Below are 10,798 nucleotides of genomic sequence, written 5' to 3'. Positions count from 1 at the left end.
GTCCTGGCTCCGTTTTTAAACTAAGCCCACGCTTCATCCCTTCGCCCTGTGTTTGGACTGAGACTCTGCTTGCCTTCTAGAGCTGTCACATTCAGCAGCTTCTCATCCACAAAGCCTCCCCGGACCTGGCTCCTGACTCTCCATGTAACCCCTGGAATGGATGCAGGATGTTGACTGGGTTGGCTTAATGACAAACAGACAAGAAGGTGCAGGCCTTGGCTTTTACTGAGATTAGACCTGAGGACTCCCTGGCCTCTCAGGAACCCGATTCTCTGCTCGGCCTGACCTCCCAGGTACAAATGGCTGACCGGAGTTTGGGCAGGCTGCAAGGGCACTGACATGCTTCCATTTCTTCTGTCCCTCTCATGGATCTTCTTCCTCCCTCCCTCCCTCCTCATGCTTTCCCCAGACTAGCCCAGGTCTGGTGCTAGGCAACTCTGGGGGCCATCTCAGTGGGGAGGGCTGCCGCTGGGACTGAACCCTTCCTCAGTAACCCTGGCCTCCTCCTCCTCGGCCGTCCTTCCCCTACTGTTCCCCAGCCCTGGCCCTTTGCCTCCTATGTCCTCTCCAAGGCCCCAGAGCGGGTTCTCTTGCACAAGGGACACATGGTCTCCTCCAAGGCTCTCCAGGACCTCTTGGGCCTGAGTCCCAAGCCCTCGGGGGGACCAGACTGGGAGGGGACACCCTTGGCTGGGTCCATGCTGGAACTGGAAGCTGAGGAAAAAGGAAAGAGAAGTCACTCAGAGGGACCCAATCTAACACACTACCTTGGGGTCCTCGGCCCTTATAACCTTCAAGACAATTGAAGGGCTTGGCACTATTTCCGTGAGGGTGAGGAAGAGATGTCGGGGGTTGAGCTGAAATGTCATGAGTCCTTCATTTGTAAAATGAAGGAACTGAGACAAAGTTGTCCAAGGTCTATCAAAATCCAGATTGAGGATAGGAACCCAGAACTCCTACTCTTAGATCTCTGCCTTAACACCCCAACAGGCTTTTGCTGCAGTCCACTTGTATATTACTATCCCTGAGATTTCACAGGACTCAGTGTGTACATGGATGTTCTGAATCGATAGTGGGGCACACGAATTTAAAAAAAAATTAAACAAGATCTTGGCCCCTGTAGCATGACATTATTTTAGTGTGTCCTGGCCACTGCGTCCTTTCCTAGTTCTTGGCAGAAAGCTAGGAAATGAAAGGCCCACTTGAATTCCCTTCAGTCTCTCATGTCTCCGGTCCTGCCTTAACAGAGCTCACCTGTGTTTCCCAGGCTGTCCCTGGGCAGGCGGGCTTCCAGGAGGGCTGAGCAATGGCCGTTACCTGGACCCAGGGTCCCCTGTGGCAGGTCCAGGGGCCAGGGCGAGCCTTCAGGCCGTGTCAGGCTGCCCCCAGCCATGAGCCGGCCTAGCCAGTGGCTTCCGCATTGGCCGGCAGGCTGCATGTGGCCTGGCAGGTAGAGAGCCAGGCTCCGGAGGTGTCGCAATCGGAAGTTCTTGGGCTTGCTTCCCTGGGCACTGGGGCCCTGCTGCTGCTGGGCCCCCAACCCTCCCTCATAGATGTTAGGTGGTGTGTCAGGGTGGCTGGGGCGTCCTGGGGCCCAGCTCACTGCATCTGCAAGAAGAGAGAGAGCAGGAGGGTGATGGCCAGTAGGCCCAGCATCTGGGGGAAATGCAAGTACCAGCTCATATGTTGGCCTCCACCCCCAGGCTACCCAGCCTCAGTTCCTGTCTATTCCCACTACTCTTCTTTGCTCCCCTTAACAAAGGGACCTAAGCAGCCCAGGACTTTGGCACTGAGATCCCACTGAGCACTTAAAGCCCTTTTTGTGTTCTTTACTCCAGAAAGAGTATGCTGGCACCAGTATAAGCACAGTGGGTTCAAGAGGACATGACTGGCCCAGTCATATAGCCTAGATGAGGAGTTACTCCCTTCCCAAGCATGCACGTCCCTAGGATCTCCCCAGTAGCTTTGGGCCCAGGTTGGGACAGTGTGGCATCTCTGCTGCTGCTCCTCCCTGCAGCCAGGCACCTTCTCTTATTCGAAGCTCAGAGAATGCACAGACCAAGGCTTCCATGGAGGGCCAGTATGGTGGGGGAGGAGTGGCCAGGCCTTCTGTGCAGTAGAGCCTGCTCTCCCCTGCCTAGGGGCTGGGTCTGCAGGTCTCCCATAGCAACTGGTCCTTATGATGTCACAGTAATGACTCTAGTCTCCCTGGACCTCCTAGTTTGGGAGACGATGGTATCTGGTCAGGTGGGAAGAGGGCAAGGGAAGGGACCAGAATCCAGGGTAAATCCACTGATCCTCAGATTCAGAGGAAGCCACATAAGACAAATTTGGCTTTGGTATGCTGGAAAGTTGTTCTCTAGGATGACCTTTTAGGGGCTTTGACCTCCTCATCTGTGGTTGGGAGATTGAGAGTTTCAAGAACAAACCTGGAGAGATCTGAATCATGCTGAGAAGATGGTTCTGGGTGACACTTATCTAATTATCCATTTTCTCATTGGTTGTTAAGCAATACATAATAATGCTGATTTTTTTTCCCCTGTGCATGTGGACAAACGAACAATTGTTCTGCTGGTAGAAATACAAAACTACAGGTACTTTAGAATCTTAACTCTGTCACAAGCATTTTATGCTTCATTATAGAAAATTTAGTTCTAGGTTTTACAGCTAGGTTTATGAACCATTGTTTTTGTACATAGATGCTAATAGAGTTTCATTTATTTGCTCGTTTTTCAAAACCTTTTGTTGCAAAGACTATCCAAATGCACCGTCTCCCATGTTAGACTAGCCACAAATGTATGGCCCTACTCCACATACTTTTAAGTCCTTAAATATCTACTCTTGTCTGTACCACATTGTCCTAGCCAAGAGCACCTTTACATCCTGTGCCTACCCATTTTCCTTCCTCTTCGCCCACCCTTCTTGGCTCAGCTCATCTCTCCTCTCCCCAGCCCTTCCTTGTCGCGGTTGTCCTCGAATCGTAACAGTCACCAAGGAGGGTTCACTTCTGAGCCTGGGCTGACCCCAGCACCAAGGCGTAGTGCGCCAACACTACGGCTCCGGGCTCAGAACTAACCACCGTTTCCGGGGCAACCTCTGGCGCGCGAGTCTGGGCGCCAATTTCCGGCTTGTCGTGAATACTGACCAGCTGTGCGTGCATGAAATCCTTCCGGGTACAATTCTCGAATTCTGCCCAGGGTAGGGTATCTTCGTTCCTGTCATTCTGTGCATACTTTATGCGGCTTCGACTCCGGAGTCTAGCTACGCTTTTACAAATACAAAGGAGACTCAGTCACAAAAGGTGATAGTGCTCTCTATATATTAGTGAGTCAATGAGAGTTACAACGGGACCGGAGCCAAAAGTGCTCAACGAATGGCTATGACACTGCGCAGCTTGTAAGGTGCGAACGCCACCTGCTGGTCTGTGTCTTGCGCTTGCGCGCACCTCACCGCTTCGCTTCCTGTCTTGTTTGGCCTGGACCGCACGCTGTCCAGGGCCTCTGAGTGTTGCTATAGAGACCGGAGAGCGCTAGGCCTGCGAACTCTAAAGAGACGAGCAGCGACGCCTCAGTGGACTCTTGGGGACCACAGCGCCATGTCTTTCCGCGACCTCCGCAGTAAGGCTGCACCGGGCTTTCCCGTGGGCTTCCCAGTGGGCTTCCCAGGGACTCGAGGCTCTCCTGCAGGACCTCTGCTAGAGCGGTAGGCTCAGGCAGGCCGGTGGTCCCTAGGCCAGCCCCGGGCTGACAGAACTTTACAGCACCTTTGGAAAGTTCTGTCCGTCACTGGCCACGTGTAGCTAGAACACTGGGAATGTGTCTCGAGCGGCTGAAGAATTGAATGTTTAATTTTACCTCATTTTATTTCTGGTCACAGCCACATTCGCAGCCGCGGTAGAAAGGTCATGGAGAAATGGAGGCCTTTTCTGTGCTAGAGTTTGTAGCAAGAACCAATAACCGAGGAAGTGACTGGATGGATTGGCTATTGCTGCTAGGTGTTGTTGTTGTTGTTGTTGTTGTTAATTTTTGAGGGTTTGTTGTTTTGTATGTTACAATCTGTCAATGCTGTTCTCGATGTGGGCGGCATTTCATTTACTCCTAGCCAGTTCTTGTGCCCTGGTTTAGCGATGAAACGGGCAGCAAGAGGTCAAAGTAATTTGGACAAGTAATGTATAGAATGAGTGGCTTTAGAGTTTGAATCCAGGTTGCCTGAACACTAAATACCGAGCAGAGAACTTTGCCGGAGAGTAACAAAAAAATGGGATACTCTTTTTTGTTACTACTCCTTGGGGGAAGCATCATTTTTTGTGGCCGGCTGTTATTGTTCCTAGTTTTAACTGCAAGTTAAGTAGTATAACTACCCCTGGTTCACACAGCTAGGAGGAGTGCTGAGGCCGTGTGACTTACAGAAGTGTAGCAGCTGGTAGAGTCTTATCTGGGGTTTAAGGGTCTTTGAAACAGTGTGATTATGACTGTCCCACATTGTTTTTGATGAGGCAAGCACTTTGCTGGGTCATTGAATAGCTATCATTGTACTGGAAAGAGTATTTAAAAAGAGTGGTTCAGAATGTGTACCTTAAATAAGTACTATATAATCTTGTAATTTATGAGACTGTCCCCATTGAGCAGTAGAGAACTTGACAGCTACTACTTAGCTAAAGGGAGTGTTTCAGCAAAGCCTGACTCCTTTCATAGGGGTGTAAGGGAAAGCTCTTATATAAGGGAGGTGTGTGTGTGTGTGTGTGTGTGTGTGTGTGTGTGCACATGTGTGTACATGGGTGTGTGTGCATGGGTGTGTGCACTGTGTGTATGTGTGTATGTGTGCATGTGTGTGTGTGCGCGCGCACACGTGTGTGTGTAAAGGGAAAAAAATGAAGGAAGGCTGCTACCTATTTTTCTACCATCTCTCTCTCCCATGATCCAACACAGTCTGCCCTGCTGTGTGGCCTGGATAGATTATTTGGAGTGCTCAATAGCACATTTTGAATACCTGTCTTTAATAAGCGTGAATAGACATTACACAGCCAGGACACATGTTCAAGATCGCAGCATATTGTGAGAACTCAGAAATGTCGGTTGTTTTCTTGCTTTCTTTTTGTTTAGTTGTTTTTCGAGACAAGGTTTTTTTCCTGTCTTGAACAACAGTCCTAAATGACCCGGAACTTTTTTTGTAGGCCAGGTTAGCATCAAGATCACAGAGATCTGCCCGCCTTTGCCTCCTGAGCACTGGGTTAAAGGAGTGCACCACGACACCAGGCTTGGTTGCGTTCCTCTCTAAGTCTCGCTCTAGTGTTCTGTTTTCCCCTTTCAAGCAGTATGGCTTTTTCAGGGGTTCACATCTTATGATATTACTGTTTGCCAACCTTTTTTTTTTTAGGGCAAATCTAAATACTGCATATAGTTTAACCGTTCTCTTAAATTTTCTCTGAATATGAAGTAATTGATCATTAAAATTTGTCATGAAAATCATATATGGTCACTGGAGAAGATAAGACAATGTACAGTCTTGACCTGTCAGTGTGCTTTCTCGGGGTGTTTTATGAGGCTAGGTAGTTTTTAGTTTGGATAGCAAAGAGGCAGCTATCAGAGAAACTAAAGCCCTAGCTAATAACTAGGCCCCATTTCTCTGAAGAAAATCCACTACCATTGAACGTGGGTGTTTTTCCGGTGATAGATTAGATACTGTTCCATTTCTCCCCTTTCCTTTCCCCACTCTAGAATCGATGTCACTAAGTTGGGAAGACCCGATCAGAAGGGAAAGCGTTAAGATGAGCTACTTTCCAAAGAGAGGTGTTATTTGACAAGGACTGACTGAACTATGTTTTATATTGGACAGATTTCACAGAGATGATGAGAGCCTTGGGGTACCCACGCCACATTTCTATGGAGAATTTCCGCACACCCAACTTCGGGCTTGTCTCTGAAGTGCTTCTGTGGCTTGTGAAAAGGTTAGAACGCGCTTTATTCACGCCTCAGTGCGGATCGTTGTTTCACTCAGTGGCTAACTGGGAAGGAAACTGCAGTGCAGTCTGCGAAGGGCGGACTTAGCAGAAACTCGTAAAAAGGCCAGGCATGAGTGTGCGTGGTCTTAGTTCAGGGTCAGCCTGGCCTACATAGCAAGTTCCAGGCCAGCCAGTGAGAGACTATGTCTCAAATTTGTAAGAAATGAAAGAAATCATGAGAGTTCAAAGAACATGGAGGAGGTGACTGTCCTCATTAGAGTGCTGGTACAGCGTCCATGTCAGCCCCTCACACGGTCCCAGCGACCTGCCTGCACACTCAGGACATTCTGACCAGATATAACCACGGCCGGAGAGCTGGTTCAGAGGTTATGAGTTCTCGAGGAGGACCCGAGTTTGACTCTAAGCACTCGTGTTGGATGAGTCAAGGTGTGTATAACTCCAGCTCCAGAAGGACCTTAGACCTCCGACCTCACTGGGCACTGGTAGCCATGTGCACATTCTTACACACAGACCCATACATACGCATAATTAAAGTTAAACTAAAAACCTAAAACAAGACATAATTTTTTTTTCCATTGTGTTAAAAGTCTTGTATTAGGATTGGCAGCCTTTTGTGTTAAGAACCAGAGAGTAAATGTTGTATGAGTTGTTACACTTAGAACTCAGGCTGAGATGTCTGTGAACATCCTGCAGTTACAGGGAGGAGTTAGCCGTCTGACCCTGGTGCTAGGAACTGAACACAGGTCCTGCGGAAGAACCACTGAGCTGACTCTCCTAACCCTTTTCTTTGCTTTTAAAATGTAAAATCTGTTTTTACCCTTCGGACTGTACAGATACACTGGTAAGAGGCTCAGTCTTCTGAGCCTTGCTGAACTGTCAGTAAAGCAAAGTAATTTCAACAACTCTGCCACTTCTTAAAGTAAAGGCCCTCTTGGGCCAAGGGCTATCAGCTTGAGACACAGTCTTGGTTATTTTCACAAATGCTAGAAATCTGAGCTAGATTTAGTTTGTGATCTGGGTCCTGTACTTGGCTTGTTTACACTTTACTGTTACTGTGGGAGTGTGCATATACACACATGTGGAGATCAGAGGACAGTAGCGAGTTGATTCTCTCCTTCCACCTTCATACAGGTTCTGGGGATTGAACTCAGGTTTCCAGACTTAGAGAGCAAGCCCCTTTACCTGCCAAGCATGCATATATACACATACACGTATGGATTCATGCTGGCCACAGCATACACATGGAGGCTCAAGAACAACTGGTAGTTGGTTCGCCTCTTGCATTCTGTAAGTCCTGGAGGTTGAATCCTGAGCACCAGGTCTGATAGAAGACCTGTTCACCCATTGAGCCGCCGTGCTCCCGGTCACTGAACCTCGCGTGTAGGTTGGAATTTGCTCCCTGGGTATTTTGTTTGCTCCTGAAGTTTGTGCTTAGTGGTATTGCCGTGGACGAGGTCTGGAGAACCTCACATTATCAGTAGTCAATCATCTGCTTTCTCTTCAGTGCACCTTCTTGGTTTTGGTTTTGTTTTGTTTGTTTGGTGGTTTTGCTACACTTTGTTATATTTTAGATAGAATTTCACTCTATAGACCAGGCTGTCCTGGAACTCACCGAGATCTGCCTGCCTCCGCCTGCCTCTGCTTCTTCCCAAGTGCACCACTACAGCTGACTTGAAGGGACTTCCTATTGGATCAGCTCACGCTTTTCTCTTTCTGATAGATATGAGCCGCAGACCGACATCCCTTCTGACACTGAGACGGAACAAGACCGAGTTTTCTTCATTAAGGCAATTGCCCAGTTCATGGTTAGTTCACATTTATCTTACAGCACTAACAAGTAAGAAACAGATGACTCCTGGTGCGACTGTTTTTGAATTATTATTATTTTCTAGAACCATCCCACTGCCAGGCGTCTCTGGAACTGTGTCACCAAAATGTTTATTTGGTTTTTGACTTATTACTTGTATGCTTTTCTTTGTTTATTTTTGGATAAGTAATATGTTTGATGGTTGAAAAGTTTTAGATCACGAACTTATACAGTATAAAATGATTTTCTGCCACATCTTCCCTGGGCTGAGTTACAGTCATAATATCCACTATTTCAGATTGGTCCCAAAGTTTGTTTATGCATATTTAAGCTAATAACATGTAAATAACATATATGCATTCTCTTTCACATATGCTGTATAGTGTCCGCTTTCTTCACTCCATGGAATAGTTTAGAGAACTTTCCAAATGCGTGTAGAGTTTCCTCTTACACTTGAGTTAATATTGTTTACATAAATATCCACAATTATGTTATTTACATGAGTATTTAGGTCCTTTACACCTGTGTTATTGAAACAATGCTGTATTGAATGGCCTATGGTCTTCATTGAATGTGAGTCTATGCTTAGGGTAGTTCTTAGAGCTGGAGTTACTGGGCCAAAGATACATGCATCCGTAATTTTGGGGTCTTTTGCCAAATTGCTCTTTATCACAATATGAGATACTTACAACATGTTTTATCCTGTCTTGAAAGAAACAAAACCAACAAACAACTCAGCAAGAGTTGTGTCACAGTTGCTGGCAGAGACACTTTCAAGTCTCCTACGTGGGTGTAGACTAGACCTGAGAATGTCTGAGGCAGGGTATGGCTGTGTACTCTTGCATGCCAGTGCTTACAAGGACAAGACAGAGAGCTGAGAGTTTGAATCTAACCTGAGCAGCTGCACCGTGAGATTCAGGCCAGCCTGGGTTATATAGTAAGACCCTGTCTGAAGGAAGGAAGCAGGCAGAGCTTTGTCTGTCCCAAAACAGGCCACAAAGGCACATATAAAACTCAACACCAAGAAACTCTATCAAGCGGACGGGTATGCAGTGAAGGAGCTGCTGAAGATCACATCCGTTCTTTATAACGCCATGAAGACCAAAGGCATGGAGGGCTCCAATGTCGGAGAGGAAGACATCAGCAAATTCAAGTTTGATCTGGGCTCCAAGGTAAGGACAACGACGACTGTGGCTCGCAGATGTCATCTCAAATGTAGCAGTAGAGGACGTGAACTCTGCAGCACTGTCTTTCCTTGCCGGCTGACTGAGGGTGGTTCTTCAATCCTCATTAGTGTTGGGATGAAAGCAGGCCACAAGAAATCCAGTTAGTGCACAGCCTAGTTTCATCAGATTGTGCAGGCACTGAGGAGATGGATATATATTCGTGTGTGTGTGTGTGTGTGTGTGTGTGTGTGTGTGTGTGTGTGTGTGTGTGTATTCTGGGTTCCTGCTGCTTAGTCGGAGGAATTAGAATATGAACAACAGTGACAGAGGTGTGGAAGATCTGATACAGTCAGTGTCCTGGCTGGGAATGGAGTGTGCTGAGGGTCGGGGTTGTTATCATAAGCAGGGCCATCGGAGGCCTCCGTGTATACATGGCCTCTTAGCAGAAGTGAGAGGAAAGGGACAGGCCATTAGGCCATGAAGGTGAGAGTGGATGATAGTGCGTGTTGTTCATTTGAGAAAAGCAGAGGAAGCCCTCTGATGGAAGCTAGAGGGGTAAATACAGTAAACCCTCTGGCCTCAGAGAAGCCTTTGGCTTTTACTCTGGGGTAGAAAATGGAGTTTTCAGCAGACTGTGTTCCAGGAGAGCCAGGGCCACACAGAGAAACCCTGTATTGAAAAAACAAACAAAAGAATGGAGAATGACCAGGTCACTGTGTTAGGTGGGAAGGTATCTTCAGGGTTTTCTCATATAATGCCATTAAAGGGTCTCAGCAGAAGCAACTAAAGAGGTTCTCAGCCCAGCGGCACGGAGGAATGAAAAAGCCCCAGATAAGAACACACATGAGCCTGATGCCAGGGCTGCTCCTTCCTCTGAGGCCCCAGAGAAAGCACTGTGGTCATCATGCTTACCTGAGAGGCACACACCAGGAGCCAGAGGTCACGAGTGAGGTTCAGAGTTCAAAGTTAATGTCTGTGTATAGGCACACGGCGTCACAGTGGGCAAGGAGGTCAGAGGCCATTGTGGGAACTGTTTCTCCTACCATGTAGGTCCCCATCATCGGTTTGGCCGCAGGCACCTTTTACTGTGTGAGGCGTCTCCCCAGCCCAGACCCAGTTGTACGTGGATGATAGATTGTGTGGGTGTGGGTATGAATGAGTGGGAAGAGGAGACCACATGAAATCCTCAAGTCGTGTTGCCAGACTTAATCAGTGGTGCGCGAGAGCTGCATCTGGGCTGCAGTCTGCAGAAGCCACTGGTTAAGGTGGCTAGCATAATCAAGGAAGTAGGCTCTAATATTTAATTTTTAAATAATCTGAACATAGAAATAACCACTGTGGCTAGTGAACACTTGTTCTGAGTTTCAGCGCAGACATTGTTAAGGTTTTGGATGTGGAAGTAGAGAAGCCCGGGAAGCATTTGCATGTGATGCTAAGGCTGACAGTTAGAGGGCGCCAGCACGCAGGGGACTAAAACCACGGGTGAGAAGGAAGAGTCAGAAAAGAGAGGCCAGAGACTGATCTGTACAGAAACGGAAGCAGCGAGGTGAGTCTTAGAGAGAAATGGGTACTTGCTCCAGTCAGGCAGGAAAAGCACGTAGAACTGGAGAGTGGAACCCTGGGCCTCAAGAGGAGAAGCTGGAACTGTAATAGGAGCACAGAGTGGGCAGAGGGAGTGGGGGAGGAAGGAAGAGGAGGAGAGAGAATCTGCTGAGATTGAGATAAGTGCTGCTGGTAGGCTGAAAGTAAAGAGAGAAGGTAAGTGTTACTCCAAGAGGAGAGGGAACGGGGATGCCTGTGAGTGTGTTTGCACTCCTTGGCGATTTAACTTACTGAAGGAAGAGGGGTGCAAAGCCCAAGAAA

At 47.8% G+C, this 10,798-nt stretch overlaps 2 protein-coding genes across 3 annotated transcripts in view; one reads left to right on the top strand and one right to left on the bottom strand.

Annotated features, from left to right (window-relative positions):
• Positions 1-207: 207 nt before the first annotated feature.
• Positions 208-3,102, bottom strand: C9H16orf90 (chromosome 9 C16orf90 homolog). 2 transcript variants are annotated; one of them, XM_032913880.1, is made up of 3 exons: positions 2,894-3,102; positions 1,255-1,608; positions 208-714 (listed from the first exon to the last, which is right to left on the bottom strand). In XM_032913880.1, the coding sequence occupies exons 1-3, from the start codon at positions 2,895-2,897 to the stop codon at positions 557-559; spliced, it is 516 nt and encodes a 171-aa protein (XP_032769771.1). In that variant the 5' UTR covers positions 2,898-3,102; the 3' UTR covers positions 208-556. The 2 variants fall into 2 exon arrangements, with proteins under 2 accessions (XP_032769771.1, XP_032769770.1); XM_032913879.1 differs by lacking the exon at positions 2,894-3,102 and adding an exon at positions 2,430-2,878.
• Positions 3,103-3,216: 114 nt separating this feature from the next.
• Positions 3,217-10,798, top strand: part of Cluap1 (clusterin associated protein 1) — a 29,794-nt gene continuing 22,212 nt past the window's right edge. The window contains exons 1-4 of the mRNA XM_032913881.1: positions 3,217-3,617; positions 5,836-5,947; positions 7,683-7,767; positions 8,762-8,941. Of these exons, the coding sequence (XP_032769772.1) occupies positions 3,596-3,617; positions 5,836-5,947; positions 7,683-7,767; positions 8,762-8,941 (399 nt within the window). The 5' untranslated portion in view covers positions 3,217-3,595. The remainder of the gene's footprint in view (positions 3,618-5,835; positions 5,948-7,682; positions 7,768-8,761; positions 8,942-10,798) is intronic.

This window comes from Rattus rattus, chromosome 9, assembly GCF_011064425.1.
Source record: "Rattus rattus isolate New Zealand chromosome 9, Rrattus_CSIRO_v1, whole genome shotgun sequence".
Taxonomy (NCBI): domain Eukaryota; kingdom Metazoa; phylum Chordata; class Mammalia; order Rodentia; family Muridae; genus Rattus; species Rattus rattus.
This window is presented reverse-complemented; position numbering and strand designations above follow the sequence as displayed.

Excerpts from the sequence above, each read along its gene's own strand:
- C9H16orf90 (XM_032913879.1), bottom strand. Across the intron at positions 715-1,254 it reads GGACAGCCTGGGAAACACAG|CTTCCAGTTCCAGCATGGAC; the intron begins GTGAGCTCTGTT and ends CTTTTTCCTCAG.